At 36.1% G+C, this 24,687-nt stretch overlaps 1 protein-coding gene across 5 annotated transcripts in view; it reads left to right on the forward strand.

Annotated features, from left to right (window-relative positions):
• The window catches only part of LOC126470106 (rho GTPase-activating protein 190), a 293,491-nt gene extending 269,126 nt beyond the window's left edge, over window positions 1–24,365 (forward strand). For all 5 annotated transcript variants that reach the window (XM_050097683.1, XM_050097685.1, XM_050097686.1 and 2 more), the window contains 4 exons: window positions 8,795–8,926; window positions 20,199–20,249; window positions 21,633–21,738; window positions 21,827–24,365. In XM_050097683.1, the coding sequence (XP_049953640.1) occupies window positions 8,795–8,926; window positions 20,199–20,249; window positions 21,633–21,738; window positions 21,827–22,025 (488 nt within the window). In that variant the 3' untranslated portion in view covers window positions 22,026–24,365. The remainder of the gene's footprint in view (window positions 1–8,794; window positions 8,927–20,198; window positions 20,250–21,632; window positions 21,739–21,826) is intronic.
• The last annotated feature ends 322 nt before the right edge of the window (window positions 24,366–24,687 follow it).

Genomic DNA, 24,687 nt, shown 5'->3' on the forward strand with positions numbered 1-24,687 from the left:
AATGAATAATAATCTCCCTTATGGAGACAAAATAATTCTGTTTGGTGGAGATTCCTTTCAAATATCACACATCATTAGACCTGCTAATGGAACAGTCTTTGCTGAAACGACATTTAAATGATAACCGTTATGGTGTCATGTTAAAATTCACAAATTGGCTAAAGATATGAGGGCAAATTATAATACCATATTCACTTAGTGGTTACTTAAGTTGAGTAATGGTGAATTAGGAAATCAAACAGATTACTTCAATGAAGCAATCAAAATTCCTAAAAATTGTTATTGTAATTACAATAGTTTTATTGCCACCATATTCAATGCCACAGAAAGCAATGAACAAAATGTTATGCAATTCTAGTTGCAGGCGATACTATGTTCAGATAATGATGACTGTACAACAGTTAATTAATTTGTGACTTCCAGTTTGTTACATGTAGAGGCAAAGGTCTACCTCAGCTCTGGATTCTGTCCATCTTGAAGACATTAACAACGTTCATATGTGCCCTGTAGAATTCTTGGACTCATTAATTCCATCCAGTTTACCACTTCATCAATTGCTTGTAAAGAAAAGTGCTATTATTGTGTTAGTTAGAAATCTTAATACTAATCAGGGGTTCATTGTTGTGCAATATTAGTTGTAACTCAGTTAGATGAGTACATCATTGCTAAATTCATTGACTTGTCTAAAAATGAGCTCATACTGCCCATTAACCTCACACCTTCTGATCCAACCTTGTCTTTCCAAATGATAAGAAAACAATTTGCAATGAAAGAGCCTTTGTTGTGACAATTAATAAAGTGTAAGGTCAAATGCTTTAAAGGGCAGGATTGTATTTACCAGAATGTGTTTTTTGCATGAGCAGTTATACTTTTTCACGAATTTACACATTCACTGATATTTATGTTTGTGCTGAAGACACATCAGCCATAAGGTTAACAATGATCACGTTATAACTGCTTACATTATTTTTAAAGAAGTTTTGTAAAATAAAGAAGTTTGAAAAAATAAAATATGACAAAGACAGTATTTGCTTGGTATATGTTTTACAATCAAACATATTGTATATAATGATACTGATTTTTTCTAGAGAGACTAATATTTGTTACTACTATTCAGATAATACCTTTCATTAATAGGTATTTGTATTTATGTATATCTCTGGTACTGTATTACCTGCTGGTAATTGAGCAGGATAGAGTGCAAATTATTTGCATGGGTCAACTAATATTCATTACTATACATTGTCATCGTCATTATTATTATTAAATATTGCTCATGTACCATACAATCTGTAATGTTTACTCACTAAGAAAGCCTGGTTAGATGTAAGAGTGTGCCTGAAGTCTCTATTCCTGCTAGGTGAAATAAATACATAAATAAAGACTGTTGTAACAGTCTGTAGTTCTACATTATTATTTCAGTACTCAGTCATACCTGCAGAACCAGTACCACAGTGTCCTTACAGAGTGGTTGTTTTCACATTTGTGCTTTTTGCATATTCCTTGTTTCTTACATCATTCCCAGCTTTATGTTAATATTATTGAATATAATGAGGATATATGGTGTGAAGACAGAGTTACTCTTAAGGGAATAGTCAGGCTAGTCACGTTGAAATCTGCCATGGTTTTTTTGCCACTTGTACTCCATGTTAGTTACAATCTACATGCAGAATTTCACCACCTGACATGAACTGGAGATTATTGTAAGGTAATAATGAAATATGACATTTTTTCACATGGTTTCCACCCTTGAAATTGTTTTCGTGTACCGTCCTGAACTTGTATCACTGCCCATTAGGTTGTGAGGTAAGTGCTTAATCACCGATTGAATGTGATCATAAATTAATTAAATATTAGTGGACAAATACAGCTTATATTGTATCCATAACATTTCTCCCAAATTTGTATGGAGTATATACAAATATAAGGGGCAGTCAGGTGAAAATGAGGTAGATGAAGTGCTATAACTGTTAATACATTTAGCCTACTGTGAGACAAGAACAGTTAGTGCCTTCATGGAAAAATGGTTGAAGTTGCCTACGGAACCGTGATTGTACTCAGATGTGCAACTTTTCATCTGAAGCAAATTGACAGCCATGAATGTCTTTCTTCAAGGCTCCAAAAATATGGAATTTTCATGGTGAAAGACAGGGTATGTATGGAGAATTGTAAGGGCTTCCCAGCAAATCTTGTGCAGTAGTTAATACAACAGCCACACCAGCTTTGGAAAAGTCATGATGACCTTCCTCTTTGGCTGCGAGGGCCCAGTGATCATTGACATTCTGGAACACAACACCACAATTAAAGTGCAGCAGTACATGGACACTTTGCACAAGGTTGTTTCGACTATGCTGCAGAAGTTTCACTGGAAAGCCTTTACACATCCTCCATAAAGTCCTGATCTCTGACCATGCCACTTACATATTTTTGGAGCCTTGAAGAAAGATATTCTTGATTTGGTTTGGATGAAGTGGTGCATGTCTGGGTACAATTATGTTTCTGTAGGCAACCACAAATGTTTTTCCATTAAGGTATTGACTGTCTCATCTCACAGTGTGATAGATTTGTCAACATTTACAGTGATTACTTTTAAAATCATATAGAGTTGACATACTTTTTTCTCATCTGTCTCATTTTCATTTAACTGTACCTTATAAATACCAGGTTTCCAACATTTCAACATTAATTTTATTCCTTGTAACTTTTGCAAGAATGTGAAATATTGATGCAATGCTCTAAACAGACGTTTTTGTTTACTAGGAACATACAATTAAGGGAGATATTTCCAGCCCTTTGAGGTGCAGACTTAGATGTTCTGAAACAAAATTGGGTCAGATTTGGGGATGAATCCAGCCTAGTATCAATACATTAAGCAGTGCGGCTCTTACCAGATTTTTAAACAGGGGAAAGGAAGACTGATAGTGTACTTATGACTGCAACATGAGAATGTTGTCATGGTGGTAAACTGGAAACTGCAGTGGTCTATCCATAATGATTTAATCTATTAATGTTAAGTAAAATGCCTTACACTGATGGAAAAATTCTTTGTCTAACTGCCATCTCGCTGACATTTCTTCTCCATCCTCTTATTCTCAGGGCTCTGATGTTTCCTTCCATGTTGTGCCGCCATTGTTGACATAGCCTTTCTTTTAATGTTCTTCCTGGCAGTTTCCACTTCAAGATGTACTGGTGTCCACTATCCTTAGGACATGCTCTAGCCAGGCTATTCTTTTACTTTTAATTAGCCTTACAGTAACAGCTCCTTGATTGAGATGGTCCAACTCGTAATTGGTTCTTGCTATCGGAATACGGTCATTATCCCAGATTCCTCCACCGGCCGTAGTGACCGTGCGGTTCTAGGTGCTACAGTCTGGAGCCGAGTGACCGCTACTGTCGCAGGTTCGAATCCTGCCTTGGGCATGGATGTGTGTGATGTCCTTAGGTTGGTTAGGTTTAATTAGTTCTAAGTTCTAGGCAACTGATGACCTCAGAAGTTAAGTCACATAGTGCTTAGAGCCATTTGAACCATTTTGGAGCCAGATTCCTCAATAAATTTTCTGTAGTAGGCTTCTTAAAATATTCTCGATTGTTGTTCATCAGTGCTGCTCAGTATCCATACTTTACATTCATATGTAGCCACTGGCCTAATCACAGCCATATAGTCATTTTGAGCTGTTGATTTACCATCTTGGGCATCATTAGCTGTATAAATGTATGATAACACATATGGCCACCTAAAAGCAGGCTTTTATTTCAGTGACATCAAAATTATATAACTAACTAAATATTAGCTGCTAGTTATTCAAAATCCTTTCTGTGCTCAGAATTAAAATCTGCTGCTGATCAGTAATCCAGGTTATTGTCCCCTGTTCTGTGTAGCTTCATATAATTAGTTTCTGATTCATTAATTTCGAGTCCTGTATGCTTTGCAGCTTCTTTCAGATCTACCACTACTATCTCCAATGATGTCCTTCATCTGCTAATAATTGCAACATAATCAGCATATGCAGCAAACTGTGTGGTCTTTATCTATGTGCCCAGATATCTGCAGTTTTTGTAGAATCACTTCTAAGGTCAGATTGGAAAACATTGTGTAAGAGCATCAGCTATTGGTTGTTATGCCAGGCTGTTTTATATATTCTATCTTTTTTTCACTATATAGACTTTCAAAAGCCTACTTGAAGTCCACGTAGATATTGTTGACTTCTATGTTACATTCATATGCTTTGTCTCAGTATGAATATATGGTCCATAGTTGATCTGTTAGGCCTAAAGCCTCACTGATAACTGCCCAATATGTCTTTCACATATGGGTCTAGTCTGTTATATAGGATTCTGGGTAAAAATCTTATATGCCACATTCAACAGAGTATCCCCCTGTAATTGTTGCCTTCCTTATATATGACTGAATTACACCATTCGTCCATTCTTCTGGAATTCTTTCTTGATTCCAGATAACCAGATAAGTTTATGTATCCATCTGTATAAAGTAATGCCTCCTCTCTTTAGCAGCTCAGCAATTATTCCATCAGTTCCTGGAGATTTGTGAGTTTTTGACAGTTCACCACCCTTTATACTTGTGCAAGAGTAGGCTCTTCTATTTTTGGTTCTTCTGTGTTCTATAATATCTGTTGCTCCCCATCAGTGCACTCATCCTCCAACATTTCTTTAAAATATTCTGTCCATCATTTCCCCTTTCCTGTCTGCAAATGTCCATATTTGTACTTGCAGCCTATTATTTAGGTTTTTACCCTCATGGACCTTCTTTTAACTTCTTGTAAAACTTTCTACTCTCATTCCTGTTTAATGCTCTTTAATATCCTCTGTCTTCCTTTTTAAGGCTTCTCTTTTCTTTCTTCTGCACATCGTGGCTGTTTCTATGGTCCTTTCATTATACATAACCTAGATATTTTATTGGAGACATTTTAATCTTGCTTTTTTCTTCTGTTGCACCACGCGTCTACATTCACCATAATATGACTCCTCATTTCTAGGTTGGGTAGAGTTCCCTGTTACGTCCTTTACCACAGTTCAGAATTCTCCTAGTTTTCCCTTTATATGCCATATCAATCCTTTGCTTCATTTTTGTAGCCACATGTTAGTGGACTGAGTCTGACTTTGCTTCCAAAATCATGCATACATTTTCAGTGCCGTTTGCCCATGTTTTGGATACCAACATATGCTCAATTTGATTTGTATCATATATTCGTGGAATTTTCCAGGTCCCTTTGTAAACATTTTTTCTTGGGATCATGCTTACTGCTTTGAGAGCATTGGCAGCCATGAACTGGGCAGTTCTTAGCCCATGCGGCAGTTAATGATTCAGACTTTTTGTAAATTAACCAAGATTCTAGAAGGAGAAAGTATTTGTTCCCACAGAACAAAAGAAAAGTGTGACGCATGAAAAATTTAACCTTTTAATCTCAAATTTCCCAGACTTTGATTAGTCTACCTCATGATTGTCTATCTAAAACATTGATCTTTTCACATGTAGTCCAAAATTTCCTGTTGATTTCTGAAGACAGACATATAGTGTGGGTAACACTGAACAATCGATTCTGATTACAGAGGGCGGATGTGGAGTGCACATTTGTCTCTGTATGTTTTTCCGTTTTTAGTGAAAGCATACGTTCCTTTTTTCGGAACTGGACTGATCTACATTGTAAACAAAAAATTCACTAAAACTAGTGATCTTATGCTTTGCATTTCAATCACTTCAGTTTCTGATCTGTTTCACAAAATTTTTATTATTATTTTTCTTGATGCAGTGTTATGTAGTTTTTTAAAGCAACTTATCCAAATTTGAGAGGCGGTAAATTAATGTAAACCTATATACTTAGCAATAGCTAAAGCCCAGTCTCTCAAAATACTATCACTGACACTAAATGACCTTTTGTCTGGCATCAGAAAAAAAGCTCAAAAAACAGTATGCTCAAAATCATTGTACTATCCATTTGAGTGGTACTTCATTTTGGAGCTTTGTCTTTCCTTCTATGTAATTAACATTCCAAATGGACAAAGTGAAATTTCTTTTGAATGGTACTCACACACAGGTGTTCTGGACACTTTTGTTTAACCAACATACCACCGCTGTTTCTTTGTCTGATAAGGTAATTCTAGTTAGTGGTGTTTATTTGGAGGTAACTGATAATAAAATGTTGCACTATCACTTAAATATCTTCATAAGTAGAAATTCTTTTAGCTTCTTCACTGTTGGTGGATTTATAGTCTACAGTATGGTACCAAGTGTTTCAGTTGTTTCTAATCTCATATCTGCACTATTTAAATGTTTGTGTAAAAATTAACTATTTCAAACATCACTTAATGTCGATGCATGTTTTCTGTCAGTGGCTTCAGTTGGTATCTGTTGTGTGTCTCCATAGCCAGCAGCAGAACATTCACAGGGTTCCCTATCACCTGTGAGGTGAGATTGGATGTACAGGGTATTTTTTTTAAATGCCAACTAGAGTCAAAAAGATGTATTTCCAAACAGTTACCAAAAATTAAAAGAAGATCCTGAGGGAAAAAATGATATTTGCTTCCCCTTTTAACAAAATCTGGAATTGGAATTCTCTTCAGATGACTGTGCATTCCATGTTATACACACGACACTTGCCGTAAAAACAGCCAACCGGATCCAGGGGTATCTGTCTCTTATTTTTTATTAGGATACTTCCTGATGGTGTCTGCAGCTGAAATTTAGTATATTGATTTTAGTGGATGGTAACATGTGGCTAAAACATCATCATAGGTTCAATACAACAATTCTGACTATTTCCTTGTCGGGTGAAAGCACATCCTAGATTTGATACATAATGTTCTCTGCACCTATCAGAATATAAACAATCATTATGGTCTCAACACCCCTGCCACCTCACCGTCCTTCTCTCTAATCCCATGGAAGTATGTAACATCCATGTATCTTTGTTATTACTGTTTAGCACATGTTGCTTCATTAAATCAGCTTAAACATGCTGTAGCATACCAGGTTATGCACATTGGTAGTGTTGCCGTATATAACAGTTACAGTGTGTGCTGTGTCTTGACAACAGGTGATGTGGTGCAATGGTTGATGCACTGGATTCGTATATGGGAAGACGAGGGTTCAAACCCACATCTGGCCATCCAGATTTAGGTTTTCCGTGATTTCTCTAAATTGCTCCCAGCAAAATACCAAGATGGTTCCTTTTAAAAAAGGGCATGGTTGACTTCCTTTCCTATCCTTTCATAATCCAGGCTTGTGCTCTATCTCTAATGACATTGCTGTCGATTGGCAGTTGAACTGTAATCTTCCTTCCTTCCTTCCGTGCATGTCTTGATCTACTGTATGAATCACATTTGTTCAATTTTGAGTCGGTATGTCCCTTTTAAAAGTAACAATTTATGAAGTAACAAATTTCTCCTAGTGGTAGAGTAATTATGTTGTTTTGAGTATGTTTCCTAGTTGGGTTTCCTTTCCTCCCATTACTTCTTGTTATTTGGTCACTTAGAAACAGTACAAAAAGTGAAGTTCACTTCAGTATTTTATCAAATAAATGTTGTATTATTTGTGCCTGCTTCTTTGTTCTTATTTTCTTCATACTAACATTAGTGTTAAATCTAAACTGAACTATTTTCCATATTGTGAAATATAATTTGATTTTGATTAATGTTGACATAAAAGTTTGTAAATCTGCTAGAATGTATGTTAATGTGAAAGTATTTGATAATACTTAAGAATGATGGCGATTATGAAAGTCAGTTTCCTTTACCTGCACAATTGAATTGTTTTATCGAAGGCGAAAAATTTGAATTCTGTGTCTAATTAATCATGACATTATTCAGGAGGTAAAATGGATAAAAACTTAGAAGTAAATATAGGAATTTGAGCAATGCTACAGATGTTTATCATCTAGCAGCCAGGTTCTGTAACCCATTGTCTCTCATATTTCATCCAAAATACTTCCTGAGATACTATAAAGGCCATGTTTAGCATTTATCTGCCTCGTATTTTAAGGAAAGGAGAACAATGGTACTCTTTAGTGAATCGATAGTGCCATGTTCCATAGACCAGTATGGCTGCCTGATCCAAGGGACTATTGGATCAATCTGCATGTTTAATCTCAGCTACTTTAAACATACATCATAATTAACTGCCCCAAACTCTCACCTATTAGAAAGTAAACACTTCTGTCCCAGAAGGGTTTTTGCTTGGCACCCCTTAACTCACGACGTAAAAGCTAAATGTTAATGCATTGTTGTGTCTGATGTAAGGATAGGAATTTATTGATATCAGTATCCTGCAGTTAATACTACTTGTTGTTTAATTTAAAACATTGATGCTATTCTCCATGCTGATGTTATTGTGTCACAAGTTTAATGATCAGCATTGGAATTCAAATTCCCATTCATTCATTTTGTTGTGCCCTGTACCTGTGTGTGTGTGTGTGTGTGTGTGTGTGTGTGTGTGTGTGTTGCACACTTGTGTTTGTTTATTTAGTTTTTTTTGTTGGTCTGTTCGCTCTGAGGAAACGTATTGTTCAAAAGTTAAATGACATTCTCAGTTTTGTTTATGTGCCTGTCGACTGCTCAACGAGTGGCAACCTTTACTCTTTCTATTATTTTTAATTCACGTAAGACTTCACAGATGTTCATAAAGTTGTGAAAATTCTGCGAGGAAATTTATTGTGATTTATTGGTCTAAGAAAAAACAGATGTATTATTGGAGTTAACTATAACACTAGTAACGTTGTTTGTCTATCCGTTGTAGTTGCTGTGTTATTACATAACTTATGGGTAATGCAATCAATTGCAGATCCTAATTTTGATATCCGTGAGCTTGACATTCCTGTGAATGCTGTTGCTACTGCACTGAAGGATTTCTTCTCGAAGCGATTGCCACCACTTTTGACACAAGATATGCTAGCTGAGCTTGAAGATATCTCTGGTAAATCCATAACACTTTTACTATGAGTCACTAATGTAGAAATAGTCTGTGGTCCTATTATTGAAGTTAGTATTTCATAACAGCACAGTTTAGTGAGTACAGTTTTTATATTAGTACTAATGCAAATGGATAGTAAAACTATTTTAAATTGCAGGTATGAAATATTTAGTTGAACTGTGTAAAGCAGATGACAGTTAACAGAATGTGTTGGAACTTCTAAAGTGCTTTCTATAGGAACTGGAAAAATAAAGTTAACTTGTGTTTTGTATAAAACAGTTTAGTTACAGCTTGTACATTTTTTTGCTGTAGTAGAATTCCATAGAATCCTTTTTCATTTCAGTACCCCCATTGTCACCTTATTTCTCTTTCCTATCCTTTCAGCAATCTGTCATATTTCTAGAAAGTAAAACTTACCTTTATGACAAAAAGTTAAATTTAAATATGTCTATTTTTGTCTCCCCTCCTCTCTCACACCAAGTTTGATGCCATTTAAATGTTGTTATGTAAAAATGTGTAATTAAAATGTACTGATCACAGTTCAATGATTGTGACAAATTTTTTTCCTGGTAATCTGTTGCTTGGTTTTGTTCTACTTATATGCTTTTCACACATGATTAACTGTTCAGTTAATGGAACCATGCCATTTATTTTGGACTAATTTTTGGGTTTTAGATTGTCCTCTGATACTTACCTTGTGTTCCACCTTTCATTGTAGATAATATCTATAATAACTTTTTTATAAGTTTGCCAAGATACGCTGCTGTTTACTGCATGAGAAAGTTATGATAATAAAGGTGAATGTGTTAAGACTGTGTGAATATAAAAAATAGTGTTTCATTGTGATGTATATTCCACATTAAATTATTGGTGCCCCTGTAATTGGGCTAGATGAGTTAGTTCTCAAGTACATGAAATTGTCTGGTGTTAGTTAATAGTCAGTTTAAAAACTTAGAAATTATTCTTTGCATTATACTGCTACAAGTCACATTTATATTTAAAAAGAAATTAGACAGAAGTTTTAAAATCAAAACCACTGAAGGGATCATAATGTCGTTGTCTGCAGTAGAAGATGTGGTCTCTATAAGAGTGCTGAGGCTCCAAGCTCCTCACTAGAGGGACATGGGCGCACACTCATGTGACAACAGAGGAAGCACATGCATGTGTTGACTGTTCACTGCACTCAGTAGTGCCGAAACAGAGAAGCGAAGGCCGTAAAAGAAGAGAAAGGGTTATAATACATTTCCTTACGATGCAGGGGGTGCGGGAAATGGAAATTAATCAAAGAATGGCACAAGTATATCGAGAGCACTGAATGTTGGTTGCAAATTTTGATGCTCAATCCAGCCTCTCAGGCAGTGTTGCCACTGTAACTCGCCAGTCTTCAATAATGAGGGCATCCACCCGCTGGACAATGATATTCGTGATATGGTATGGCATTCCAGATCGTGCATCATTGGCCAACAATATCTGTCCCTGGAATTGTACATACCATGTCTTGACATGTGCAACAGACACTTGTGCTACTGTTTAATGAATTTTTATTCCATGCACTCCATCCAGTGCTGATAAATGCATTGCACCCCATTGTGCTTCTTTTGAAGCCTCGCTTTCCCTGTTTTCAGCACTACTGAGTGCAGTGGACAGCTGATGCATGCACATGCTCACTCTGTTGTCACGTGTGTGTGCACCCCTGTCCCTCTAGCAGTGAGTTAGGGGCATCAGTGCTCTTATAGGGACCACACCTTTTTCCATGAGAAACAGCATTACGATCCCTTCAGCGGTTTTCATTTTACAGACGGCAGATCATTTCTTTTTCATTGACCCTAATACATAGGTTCTCTTAAGTTAGTATAATGGTACACATTTCTAGCATGTTTTGCTCATCTTCAAGCATGTATACATACAGATATATGTGTTGTTTAATGATGAAATATCTTAATTAATCTAAATAAACACAGAAATACTATAGCTACATTTGTGCACTGTTATGCTGATGGAATGGCTGGTGGAGGTGGGGTGGGGGCAAAGTAGATGTCCAATGGTATCTGGTGTTGTTATTAATTTGGTCTTGTGCTCAGTGACATATCTTGTTGTCTGTTTAATTGGCAAACAAAGGGATTACTATAGAGTTAAATGTGCCCTCAGGAGACAAATGACAACCTAACTGTTAGTGTCACACCTGGCACCTAATGAAAGAATATAAGAATACGAGCGTATGGAATATCAGACCAACAGTGTGTCTGGATTGAAGAGTTTATAGCAAACAGAACACCACATGTCATTCTGAATGGAGAGAAGTCTACAAACTTAAAGAAACTTTCAGCATGCCCCAGGGATGTGACACAGGAACATTACTTTTCACAATATATGTAAATGACCTAGTAGATAAAGTCAGAAGTTCCATGAGGCTTTTCACAGATGATTCTGTTGTATACAGAGAAGTCACGACACTAGAAAACTGTAGCAAAATGCGGGAAGACCTGCAGAGGATCGACACTTGGTGTAAAGAGTGGCAATTGACTCGTGGGTGCAGGGTCATCATCTGTTGAATTAAAGTGCGTAACAACATATTGGGAAACAAAATCGATACTCTCACTAAGGAAGTGGTGGCCTCAGGTATAGAAGACTATTAACACATTCGAGCTGAGGATCTCTTACCAATGTACAGGAAGAGGATATGAAATGAGTAACACAAAGAATGGCAAGATTCCCAGACAACTAAAGGAAAATGCTATCCGCAGATAACATCAGTACTGCTACCCAGGCCTGGGTACCATTGACTGACGTGTTCACACAAATTTTCGGTTACCATGTTGTGGTTGCAGTTCAACCACGGTCAGTTTGCGTAGTATATTGCATAAGCACAGTACCATTTCCACTTTGTGACATGAAGAAGTGGAAGACATATACTTTTAGGATGCATCAACTGATGGTACTTTACATCAAAGCTGCTGATGTTTGAATAAGAAATACCAGTTACCAACATTGATACCAACGTTGTTATCAACCTTGCAGTGTATAAAGAATTTTACTCCTTTCTAATGGAAGTGAAAAGAGAGAGATGAACTAACTAGTGGGAACTAAATAACTGAGTATGTTATTTCAAGTTGTTTTATGTTAACATCATTTGTATTTTGATTTATCAATCTCTACCTGTTGTATGTAATTATGAGGTACTTAAGTAGGTGGCTGAGTGGGAATACTCAAAGGCTAGTAAAAGAGGAACAGTATGTGAAGTATGCAGTTACAAAATTTTAATAGTGATTGATTATATTAACTGGCATTATGCTATTGATACCTTACCATCTACCTACTTATCTACCACCTATCTACATCTACATCCATACTCTGCAAGCCACCTGACGATTTGTGGCGGAGGGTACCTTGAGTACCTCTATCGGTTCTCCTTTCTATTCCAGTCTCGTATTGTTCATGGAAAGGAGGATTGTCGTTATGCCTCTGTGTGGGCTCTAATCTCTCTGATTTTATCCTCATGGTCTCTTCGCGAAATATACGTAGGAGGGAGCAATATACTGCTTGACTCCTCGGTGAAGGTATGTTTTCAAAACTTCAACAAAAGCCCGTACCGAGCTACTGAGCGTCTCTCCTGCAGAGTCTTACACTGGAGTTTATCAATCATCTCTGTAACGCTTTCGCGATTACTAAATGATCCTGTAATGAAGCACGCTGCTCTCTGTTGGATCTCTATCTCTTCTATCAACCCTATCTGGTACGGATCCCACACCGGTGAGCAGTATTCAAACAGTGGGCAAACAAGTGTACTGTAACCTACTTCCTTTGTTTTCGGATTGCATTTCCTTAGGATTCTTCCAATGAATCTCAGTCTGGCATCTGCTTTGCCGACAATCAACTTTATATGATCATTCCATTTTAAATCACTCCTAATGCCTACTCCCAGATAATTTATGGAATTAACTGCTTCCAGTTGCTGACCTGCTATACTGTAGCTAAATGATAAGGGATCTTTCTTTCTATGTATTCGCAGCACATTACACTTGTCTACATTGAGATTCAATTGCCACTCCCTGAACCATGCGTCAGTTCGCTGCAGATCCTCCTGCATTTCAGTACAATTTTCCATTGTTACAATCTCTCTATATACCGCAGCATCATCTGCAAAAAGCCTCAGTGAACTTCCGATGTTATCCACAAGGTCATTTATGTATATTGTGAATAGCAATGGTCCTACGACACTCCCCTGTGGCACACCTGAAATCACTCTTACTTCGGAAGACTTCTCTCCATTGAGAATGACATGCTGCATTCTGTTATCTAGGAACTCTTCAATCCAATCACACAATTGTTGCGATAGTCCATATGCTCTTACTTTGTTCATTAAATGACTACCTGGGAACCCGTGTCTTATTATTATTATTTATTATTATTATATAAACTGCTGGGTGTCATTTCTCATTAAAATCCAAAATATGTTTCAGAATAGAACTCTTTAAATTCAATACTTGTTATTCAGAGTTCTTTCAATTTATGTATTCCTCGCAGTAGTTTAGATCATCATTTTACTGTATTTTGTTACTAATATAGATGTTCTATAACAAAACTTTAATGCTCATTTTCTCTTTAATCACAGTTATGTGAATTATGCATGCAGTAACTTTTTCCATGAGCAAGTAGTTTTTACTCATATTGCTCCATTGAAACTCAGAAAATTATATAAAATTAAATATGCCTTCCTGTAATACAATTTCTCAAGCTCTAAAAGTGTTTAATTAGGCCATGAACTGTGTATTACTTGAATTTTATACCAGTGTGCCACTCCCTCAATTTTATGGAGAGAAAGTAGCCCCAGATCCATTTGGTTACGCATGTTCGCAATCTAGTTTTACAATTTCAACTGTGGCAGTAGCAGACATTTGCATATCCTATAAGAAAAAGTTTTCTTTGACAGATGGGGTAAATTACCATTATTATCTGATTATGTTTTCCCAGTAAAGAAGTGCAATCTGGAATGTGGTTGTTTTTTCTTTTCCTTATGTTCAGTAAACACAATTTCATAGTGTAATGGAGAAAAAATACTGCTGCCATGGATTTTACAGATGCTGGAACAGTTTTCAACACCTGTGGAGCACTTTAGCAAATGTAAATCCTCAGATTGTGTTGCAATTCTGAGATTGGGAGTAATGTTGTCACATTTTTACAAGCATGACACAGTGTTTCAAATATTTACTTGACTCCTGCCTGAACATATCCAAACACAGACTAGAAATGACCATGCAATTTTACTTTTTGTTTACTGTGAACAGCTACAACACCAATCTTGCTGTCAGCTTCTCCATACCTAAATTATCATAGAAAATATTAAATACTTCCAACTTGTTTATTAGTTGTTTACAATAAAGATGTGTGACTTGGTGTCTCAGTTTATAAGTTTTACACTACAAATACAGTAGTCTAGAGTTCAGTACCCAGTTGGTACTAAATTTTTTGTATCAATTATCATTTCTTTCATACCTGGTCATGACAGGTGTATGTGAGAAATGCTAAGTTGCATCTTGGTTTGGAGTCCATGCTAGCACTGTAATGGCCAGTCCAGCCTTTGGGGTAAGGACAGCTTCATTTACCTAGTTGGAATTTATTCAGCAGGAATCTACACTACCCCATGGATATTTTATTATTATTATTATTATTATCCCTCCTCCCCTCCCAAATATCTTAATACGTGATCTCCTGTGGATGCTGTAAACCCCATTCACCACTTGTGTTCAAATGATAGAAATTATATAAACTGCTTGCAGATTGTGCCATGCCCCAGGACAGGGTCTCTGCAAAATTTTACAGCATTTCTCTCTTTGATTAATTTCCATACAAAAAGCATTAGTTCATTGGTGCTTACCAACAAAGAAATCTACCATTATTTTTGACACTTCAAATGTCAAAATTTTACTAGTAAATTGCCGTATCATTCATAGTAAAATCTCTGAATCTATCTCCCTCCAGGAAAGCTGTCAAATCAGATCATACTTGGAACCAAGAGCTGGATGAAACACAATGTAGAAAGCTCCAATATATTTAATGCGAAATGGAGCATATATATAGAAAAGACAGTTTAGACACCATAAGAAGTGAAGTGTTTGTTGCAATTGACAAAAATATTGTGTCTATCAAGGCTGAAATTGCGTCTGACTGTGCAGTTACCAGTACATGAGTAACCGTCGTTGGTGATCTCAAGTTAATCATTGGTAACTTTTACCAGCCACTTGATTCTGCTGTAGCAGTTGTAGAATCATTTAAAGAAAGTTTAGTGCAGAGGACTTCCATCATGCAGTAGTAGTTTTAGGTGACTTTAACCTACCGAGTATAGACTGGAATGTCTGTGGATTCATTGCAAGTGGTACAGACAGACAGCCTTGTGAAGTAATTCTGAACACATTTTCAGAAAACTGTCTTGAGCAGATAATTTGATAACCCACACGCAGTGGAAAGATCTTAGACTTATAGTTGCAAACAGTCCTGACCTCACTGACAATATCAATATAGAGCCAAGGATTAGTGCTCATGATGTTGTTATAATAAGGAAGCTTGCTGAAGTTAATAAATCCATCAAGAAGGCTAGGAGAGTTTTTATGCTGGGAAGATCAGATAAGATGTAACATCCTACTTAGAAAATGAATTGGCATCATTTAAATTGTAGTTTAAAATCAAAATGCCTTTTGCATGCTGCACATTAAGTATATTTTTATTTATTATTTTTTTCATTTAACTTCCGCACTCGGACACATTTTGCCTTATTCACAAGGTATCTTCAGTGTTTGTCAGACCAACATCTATTACATTATTTGTAAGCTAAGCAGCTTCTTCTCATGTGGAAAATGGATTGAAAGCTTGCACTTTCCTTGTTGTCACTGTTTTCGAAATATAGCACTGTAACTGCCATTTTCCATGTCTAATTTAGTTCCAATATAAAGGGCATAGAGGAATTACAGGCAAAGTTTAAACTAATTGTAAATCATGCTCTGGAGAAAAGTGTGCCAAGCAAGTGGATTAAATGGAAAAGATCCACCATGGTTTAACACCAAAATTTAAAAAATACTGAAGAAACAGAGGTTGTTGCCTCTTGCTTCAAAAAGAATGCTGGAATGTCAAACAAAGGTTAATAAAAATTTGTGCTTCAATAAAAAGATCAATGCATGAAGCTAGAAGTTCTTCCACTGTCATAGATTAGCAAAAGATCTTGCTGAGAACCTGAGAACATTCTGTTCCTGTGTAAAATCACTAAGTGGGTTGAAGGATTCTATTCAGTCATTCATTGAGCAGCAGTCTCGTGTGGCAGTAAAAGACAACAGAAGGAATGCTGAAATTTTAAATTTTGTGTTAAAAAAATAATTCACATGTGAGAATCACAGAGGTCATCTTTTGACCATCACACAGACTCCTGAATGGAGGCCATAGGTATAGATAGGCATGCCTGACATTGAGAAGCAGCTGAAGGACTTGAAACCAAATAAGTCACCAGATCTGGATGGTATCCCTATTTGATTGTACAGAGTATTCTTCAGTGCTGGCTCATTACTTAACTGGCTTTTATTGCAAATTTCCCACCCAGTACAAAGTCCCAACCAACAGGAAAAAACTCCTTTATATTAGAATAGTAAAAGAATGGAGCCATAAAATTACAGACCAATGTCTTTAACATTAGTTTGTTGCAGAATTCTTGAGCATATTCTTAAGTTTGAATATAATAAACTCCCTTTAGACAGAAAAGCTTGTGTCTGCAAGTCATTACAGTTTTAGAAACCATCACTCATGGTGCAATTCAACTTACCCTTTTCTTGTTGAATATCCTGCATACCATGGAAGAAGGGTAATGGGCAGAGTCAATATTCCTAGATTTCCAGAAAGCATTTGACATGGTGCCCCACTGCAGAATGTTAACAAAAGTCCGAGCATATGGAATAGGATCCCAGATATGTGAGTGGCTCAAAGACTTCTCAATTAATAAAATGCAGTATGTTGTCCTCAATAGCAAATGTTCATCAGAGACAAGGGTATCATCACGAGTGCCCCAGCAAGGTATGATAGGACCACGCTTGTCATCTACAGGGTGAACCAGAACTCCACTGAAAAACTTTCAAAGGTGATATAGTATGGACCAAAACAAGAAAAGAAATTCTAGTAAACATGAGCTCTAAAATGCATACCTTAAGAACTATGAGCATATGTTCAGCAGAAGAGATGTGTTTCATAGCAGTGAAGGTGAACAAGTGCTCCTAGCTCTTAAGGTAAGAATTTTAAAGGCCATGTTTACTAGATTTTTTTTCTGCCTTTGGTCTGTACTGCCATTTCTGAAAGTCTGTCATTGGAGTTCTGGTTCAACTGGTATATATGTAAATGATCAGACAGATAGGGTGAGCAGCAGACTGCAAATGTTTTTTGACTGTGCTGTAGTGTAGGGGAGAGTGTTGTTGTCAAGCGACTAGTGGCGGATACAGGATAATGTAGAAATAATTTCTGTTTAGTATGACGAATGGCAGTTTGTTCTAAATGTAGAAAATACAGGGTCATGCAGATGAGTAGGAGCATAATCATGTAACGTTCAAATACAGTATTAGTGGTGTGCTGCTTAACACAGGCACATCAATTAAATATCTAGGCCTAATGTTGCAAAGTGATATGAAATGGAATAAGCACATGAGGTAGTTAGTTGGGGAGGTGAGTGGTCAGATTTCGTTTATTGGGAGAATTCTAGGAAATGTAGTTCATCTATAAAGGAGGCTACACATAGAACACTTGTGAGACCCATTCTTGAGTACTGCACAGGTGCTTGGGATCCTCACCAGGAAGACATTGAAGCAGTTCAGAGGCATGCTGCTGCATTTGTTCCTGGAAGGTTTGACGAACATTCCATGAACACAAATGGGAATCCCTGGAGGGAATATGATGTTCTTTCCATGAAACAGTATTGAAAAAAATTAGTGAATCAGCATTTGTGCATTTGTGCCTGACTGCAATATGATTGTAGTGCCGCCAACGTACATTTCACATATAGACGGCAAAGACAAGGTCAAAGAAATTAGTGTTCATTGGAGACATATAGTTGTCTTTCCCTCTCCCCATTTTGAGTTGAACAGAAAAGGAAATAATTAGTGGTGCAAGATACTCTACATCATACATTGAGTGGTGACTTGTGTCGTATTATATAGATGTAGATGACGCATTATACAAAGTCCTGGTGCACAGATCAAATGAATTTTCTAGATGTACAGGGTGTCCCTCCTAAGAGTCCTCAGGCACATTTTCTCTGGTGTTTTGATAGATATTTGCAAATTTGTTTGTGCAATGTGTAGCTGGCATCAACCTAGATCTCATCTTTCATGTGACACCCAATGTCAACAGAAAGCAGAATTTTTTACCGTGCCCATTCGACAGAGCATGTTTCAGATTGATCTAGTGTGCTGTTCATTTTACCTTTTGGGAGGAACACCTGGTATATGCAAAAATGTTGTCCAAATTCAGAAGGCAGACAGAACAACCTGGTTCACACTGAATCTCACAAGTTACAAAAATATATTCTAGCCATGGGCCACATGCACTTTCCAAACCTCCAACCAAAGTTAAGGAACAGCACCTATTCAGTCATAAACAGTTGTCATAAGCCAACACCTGTGTCAGATTAAATAATTCTCAATTTGAAATTAGACTAGAAGCAAATTGCAGACACGATACACTAAGAACAAATAATTTAGTTGTCACTGTTGTAGCTTCAATATTCCAATTTTTTTCCATTTCACATAAAAAACTGACTAAAATAATTCTGATAAATAACTATTTTATTGTCTTTCTCTGTTTATGATTTGAACTCAAACAGAGCTTGATGGTACAGGTGCAAAACAATAGACATGTAATTGAAAGAGCCAGATTGAGATTCACATATAACACTTCTCAAACTGAAAGTTAGTTCAGACTTAACAAGCATCAAACTAAAACTTACTGACAGTCATAATCATCATCATCATCATTTAACTTATACGGTCTTGACAAAGTTATATTATGTTGAAAGAAAGCAGAAGATATTAGAATTTCTAACTAGGCATCAGAAGTCCTCTGCACTTTACAGGTGACTAGTATCTCCTGCCTTTGAGTACTATTTCTCCTGACAACCTGCTTACCATTAGTTTCTGCTGTGCTTTGTAATTTAACATTCAGTCTGTGAGACGCTAACAGATTTTTTGTGCAGATGGAGTACGAAGTTCTGGGTGTCTTTGTGTGGGATTTCTGTAGTTTCTAGATGGCACTGTAAATTGTGATTTCTCATTCTCATAACATAAATTCTAAATCAGTTAATTCAGATTCAAGAGACATGTGAAAATTCCTAATTAATCATCATGACAGATGGAGAACAACTCATACTGACAACATTATCATAACAGTAATGCAGTTCTGTTACTATAAAAATTACCTATATCTAATAATAAGTATGTGCTCAGATTTTCAACTCGCCTACAAATCTCTCTGCCGTTACTGATATCTAGTACACAGGGACGTTTTTTTTTTAACCAAGCCCACTATATTTAGTAGCTGTTGCATGTTATATCATGAGACACTAATACCTTATTAGTTCATTCCTGTGCTACTGAGAACCATTGATATTGCAAGCAGACTCCAGTGTACCACTTTCCCTGGCTAATTTAATGCCATATAAGAGTAATAATAGGGTTTGTGAAATTGAAAGTTGGGAAATGGAATAGACACCTTCTTCATACTATCTAGGTTTATTATGTGTCTTTTGATCTGATTTATAGCTCACCCTGTCTTGGACACAGTTTTGTTTTTTGAGCAGTTTCCCACTTTAATAATTTTCTTCATATTTTGTCATGCACATTTCCACCTCACTCTGTTCTGTACCAGCTGCTTTTTTACATGAACTGTAAATACTGTTTTTTTTTTTAGTTCAGATAATGTTAGCCCCCAACCCCAACCCCCCTGTTCCTTTATTACTCCTCAACTGTTGCCCATTTGTGTTGTCCATAATGTAATTGTTCATCCAAGATTCCAATGGGGTAGTGGTCAAGACCTGTTAAATGTCAACAGCTTTCTTTTTCTTTTTTAAATGTTCATTTTGTTTAATTTCATCTACATACCAAGAGTTTTATTATTTTTCCCTTTAAAATGTTTTCTGGAATATATTGTGGTGTTCTAATGCCTGTGACAGGTGTATTGCTAGAATTATAAACAATATTATTATTCATTACTCAAATGTTGAGTTAACTAATCTGACATACTTTATTTTTATTAGGGGCGAGAAGAATCAACAAGCAAGTTTCTACTGCATACCTAAATCTTGAAGGTATAGTATCTTAGTAGTAGTAGTAGTAGTAGTTGAAAAGCTTGCTAGTCACTTACCTACTGACCTTTTTCATGCATGTGAAATCATACCATTGCTGAACTGACATTGCTTTGTTATTTTGATATATTCACAAACTGTGACATGGTTTCGAATTGAACAGTGACCCAAAAATAGAATAAATTTCCTTTACTTCATGTCTATGGTCACAAATTTTTATGTCACCAGACTACCGGTTGTGTCCTATAATGACCATCTTCAGATCTCCAGAAAAATATGGGAAAAACACAGATACAACTAGCAGATTGTCTACAACTGGAAACAATAAAATAAACCATGATGAAAAGTATGTGCATTTGTGCACTTTCAATATGATAGGCATACCTGTTTTATAAAAGCATGTCCTAATATATTGGAACCATCATGGCGTCATCAAATGCTAAACACAAAATCAGTGCCAGCATCATCAAACACATATAAATAATAGTATACACAAGAGTCATCTTGTCGGCAGCACTACTGTTCAAAACAAACTGCCATACAGTAGCCACAAAATGTTTGTATTGCAAGTCACCCACCATACAACCCGACAACCAGGAGTGATAGTCTGGGGTGCCATTTCTTTCCATAGCAGGATCCCTGTGGTTTTCATCCATGGCACCCTTATAGCACAGTTATATGTCAATGATATTCTGTGCCTCATTTTGTTCCCCTTCACAGCAAGCCATACTGGGCTTACATTTCGCCAAGATAATGCCCACTCCCACATGGCAAGAGTTTCTACTTGTCTTCATGCTTGCCACACCCTACCTTGGCCATCAAGGTCGCCAGATCTCTCCCCTGTTGAGAACTTCAGGAGCATTACAAGCAGGGCCCTCCAACCATCTCAGGATTTTGACAATATCACGTTCTAAGTGGACAGGATTTGATAGGATATCCCTCAGGAGGATGTCCAACAACCCTGTCAAGCAGTGCGAAGCTGAATAACTACTTGCATGAGGACCAGAGGTGTACCGACACATTAGTAACTTGCTCAATTTGTGAAGCTCTCTCTCATGAATAAATCTGCCGTTTTTTCTGAAATTGTAATAATTAGTTTCTCAGCACACATACATCACAACTACTGATTTCTGTCGCGTTCATGTAATCACTTTGTGGTGCATCTCTCTCCTTTTTTTTAAGTGTATATTGGTGTGCTTTATCATCACTAATGATTTACTGGTGACTAAATGTTATTTTGTTAATGTGACTAAGTTATATACTAACTTAAAGAGTGCAGATGGACTCTGTAGCCTTTCCTTTGAACTTAGATTTTCAAAAAATATTCAAGTTTTTTATGGTTTCAGATCTGCATTTTAATGTACATTGTGCTAATTCATTTTTCAGTCATCACTGACAGAAGCTGCCGACTGTTAGCATTACGTGCTCTGTTGAAGAAACTTCCAGGAGTAAACTTTGAAGTGCTCAAGTTTATATTCCAACATTTTGTCAAGTTAGTATGAAAAAGTGATTATTCATGCAGTGTGTTTGTATCTGCCTGTAATTGAAAGCAATTTCAAATTTTGTTAAAATTTTTCCAGGGTCTCTGAGAACTGCAAGTTAAACAGCATGGACTCAAAAAATCTTGCCATATGCTGGTGGCCAACTCTTTTGCCGATAGAATTCAGTGACATGGGAAGATTTGAGCAGATGAGGCCACACTTAGAAGATATTGTGCAGACTATGATTGACCAGTATCCATTTTTGTTTTGTGGAAAAGAAGCTTTTGTAATGGTCTGAGACAGGTTTTAATGCAGTGCATAATTTTGTGAGGGTGAATTAATGATTACAAAGGTGAAATAGCAGTGCTTTTTTCCAGATAAACTCAGTGTTCTTTCCGTTTGCGTATGTCTTGTGAGCTGTTGTTGCACTACATTGTGGTACCCTACAAATTAAAATAAACAAATACACACACACACACACACACACACACACACACACACACACACACACACACACATATAAATCTAATTACGGTACAAACTGTAACACAACATTATTGTGATAACTGAAATGCAATGTGAATTCTTTCGAATTCTCTCCTCCCTTCAATAGAATGCAACTGTAATAAAGTGCAGTGCCAACTGAATAGAAGTAAAGTCCTTCATTAAATGTGAAGTAAAGTTTGTATTTTGTGCAGATGCAGACTGTTCACATGTACTATGTTCAATTGGGTACTTAGTTCAGACTTTTTGAGTGCTTTTGTGTTCCTGCCATAAGATTTAAAGACTTCTATAAATGACAGTAATTTTTTGATTAGAGACTGATTTGTCATATTTTTCTGCTGAGAGATTTGCTTGTCTCAAGATGCTGCTTGTATCATGAGAGATACTTGGTGCATTCAAAGTTTGTCTCACAAGCTTGTGAGAAAAATGTTATTTAAGAAATTAGTATTAGGATCAGACATATTCTGCCAGCTGCATGTTATGTCTTGCTAACTGATGTGACTGCACTTCAGTATATGTGCTCAACACATTATTTTTAATAAAACTAGAATGCAGGTTTGAAAGTCCCCTCTGCAGTTATAAATAGCAAACTACACAAACTGTTGTACAAATTTTGTTTGTGTACTTTCAGTCACTAAATGTATATTTTTATTAAACTTATGACTGTATATTATGTCGATTGTTGCTATGTGTCATGTTTCGAAGAAACGTCTGTGTAATTTTTGTTTTTCATATTTATTAACAGAAACTGATGAGTACAGAGAGATGTATGAGAGAAGCAATTATACCACAGTAATTTTTACATATGTTTTTTTATTCACTTCATTTGTAAATTATACACCATAAATAAAACTGTGGAATGCTTTGCTGTGCATGTTACTTTCAGATGTGTGTTAGTGCTTGAAACATATCCAGACAGGAGGCAAAAATGCATATATTTGATTATTTATTTACTGTATATAGTTTATGGATGTATAATAGGTGTTAATAATAGATTACACTTATGTGTGTATTTATTTGTGATCTGAAATGAGAATGACTTTTTGACGTATCACAGTATTCCAACACTTACATAATGTGATAATAAATTGTTAATATTATAATCATATTTATAAGATTCAATGTAATATTTTGCAAATAAATGTAACATTGTATTCCTTGTAAAAGAAAATTCATCTCATACATAACAAATACCATAATGTCATCAGTGTGTACCTTGAAGTTATTTAAGTTGTGCCTTTTATTCAAAAAAGAATGATAAAAACTACTTTGATTAAACTTTCAGCAGGTTCTCATTCTCTTAGGTCTGTAGTGTTTAAAACAATTTTGGAGATTGTGGCATAGGAGGAAATAACACATGGCTACAAAATTTAATGTTCAGTATCCTGAGATTGACAATAACATCACTGCAGACCACCTGTTCTTTTCCTTGCATTTTCTTCAAATTATGAATTCACTCCTTTTTTTTAAAAAATTTGTAATGATACTCATACACTCGTTGACATTAATATAATGGTTTGTCAAATTTTTAAGAGAAACTAGGCAGACAAGACTCCATTCAATTTTGAACCTGTATATTGAGTAATCTGAGTACAGTTTCAATATTTTTATCACTGTATCATCGTCTTTGCAGTCATTCACAGCTCTACTAAGAAAATGTCTTGGTCTCAGGAGTGATTTTCTAATCATTATTATTTTAAATTGACTTTTTCCAAAGAGTTCAACTTGAGCAAGCTGGAATGAAATCAATTCCTTAAAATATATTTTTGGAAATTGTAAAAATTACTGAGAACATTTTCTCCCACAGCAGCCAAATACTATCTACTCTGCAGGTAGTTTTATCATGTGCTTGTATGGAATATGTCTGTTTATCTGTGTGGACTATTGCTGTTACATTTAAAGGAAATACCTTTGTCATTAATCTTATTTATGTGCAAATATTCATTATATGTTGATTTTTTTTGTGCAAAATATCCTCCCACTAACACAGCAGTTTCCAGTGGCCTGTGTACTGTGTTTATGTTAATAAATTTTTGCATCTTTTATTCAATATTTCCACCATGTTACACATCAGTGTTTGTGTGTTATCTGTGACCAACACCAAGGAAACAATTCAACTTTGTGAAAGTTTGTTCACGGCGATGCTCACTTACAGGGCATTTCCAAACATTTAATTCGATGTTTGTTAGTGAGCATTGGGAACAAAAGAAGATGAAAAATCTTCTTATGAATGTATATTCTAGATTACATTGGTAGTGAAGTACAGGTGTTGCACAAAATATGTTACTGAGTATCCCTATCACAACATACTATGGTGATAGATTTGTTGTGTAGTCTTATTTGTAATACCCTACATACAGTACAAAACATATGTGTCTTGGTATGTAATATATAGATGGTGCCTGTGGTGTACATCATGGATAATGGGTAGTGAGTTATTCAACTGGGCCATCAGT

Source organism: Schistocerca serialis, chromosome 3 (genome assembly GCF_023864345.2).
Source record: "Schistocerca serialis cubense isolate TAMUIC-IGC-003099 chromosome 3, iqSchSeri2.2, whole genome shotgun sequence".
NCBI lineage: Eukaryota > Metazoa > Arthropoda > Insecta > Orthoptera > Acrididae > Schistocerca > Schistocerca serialis.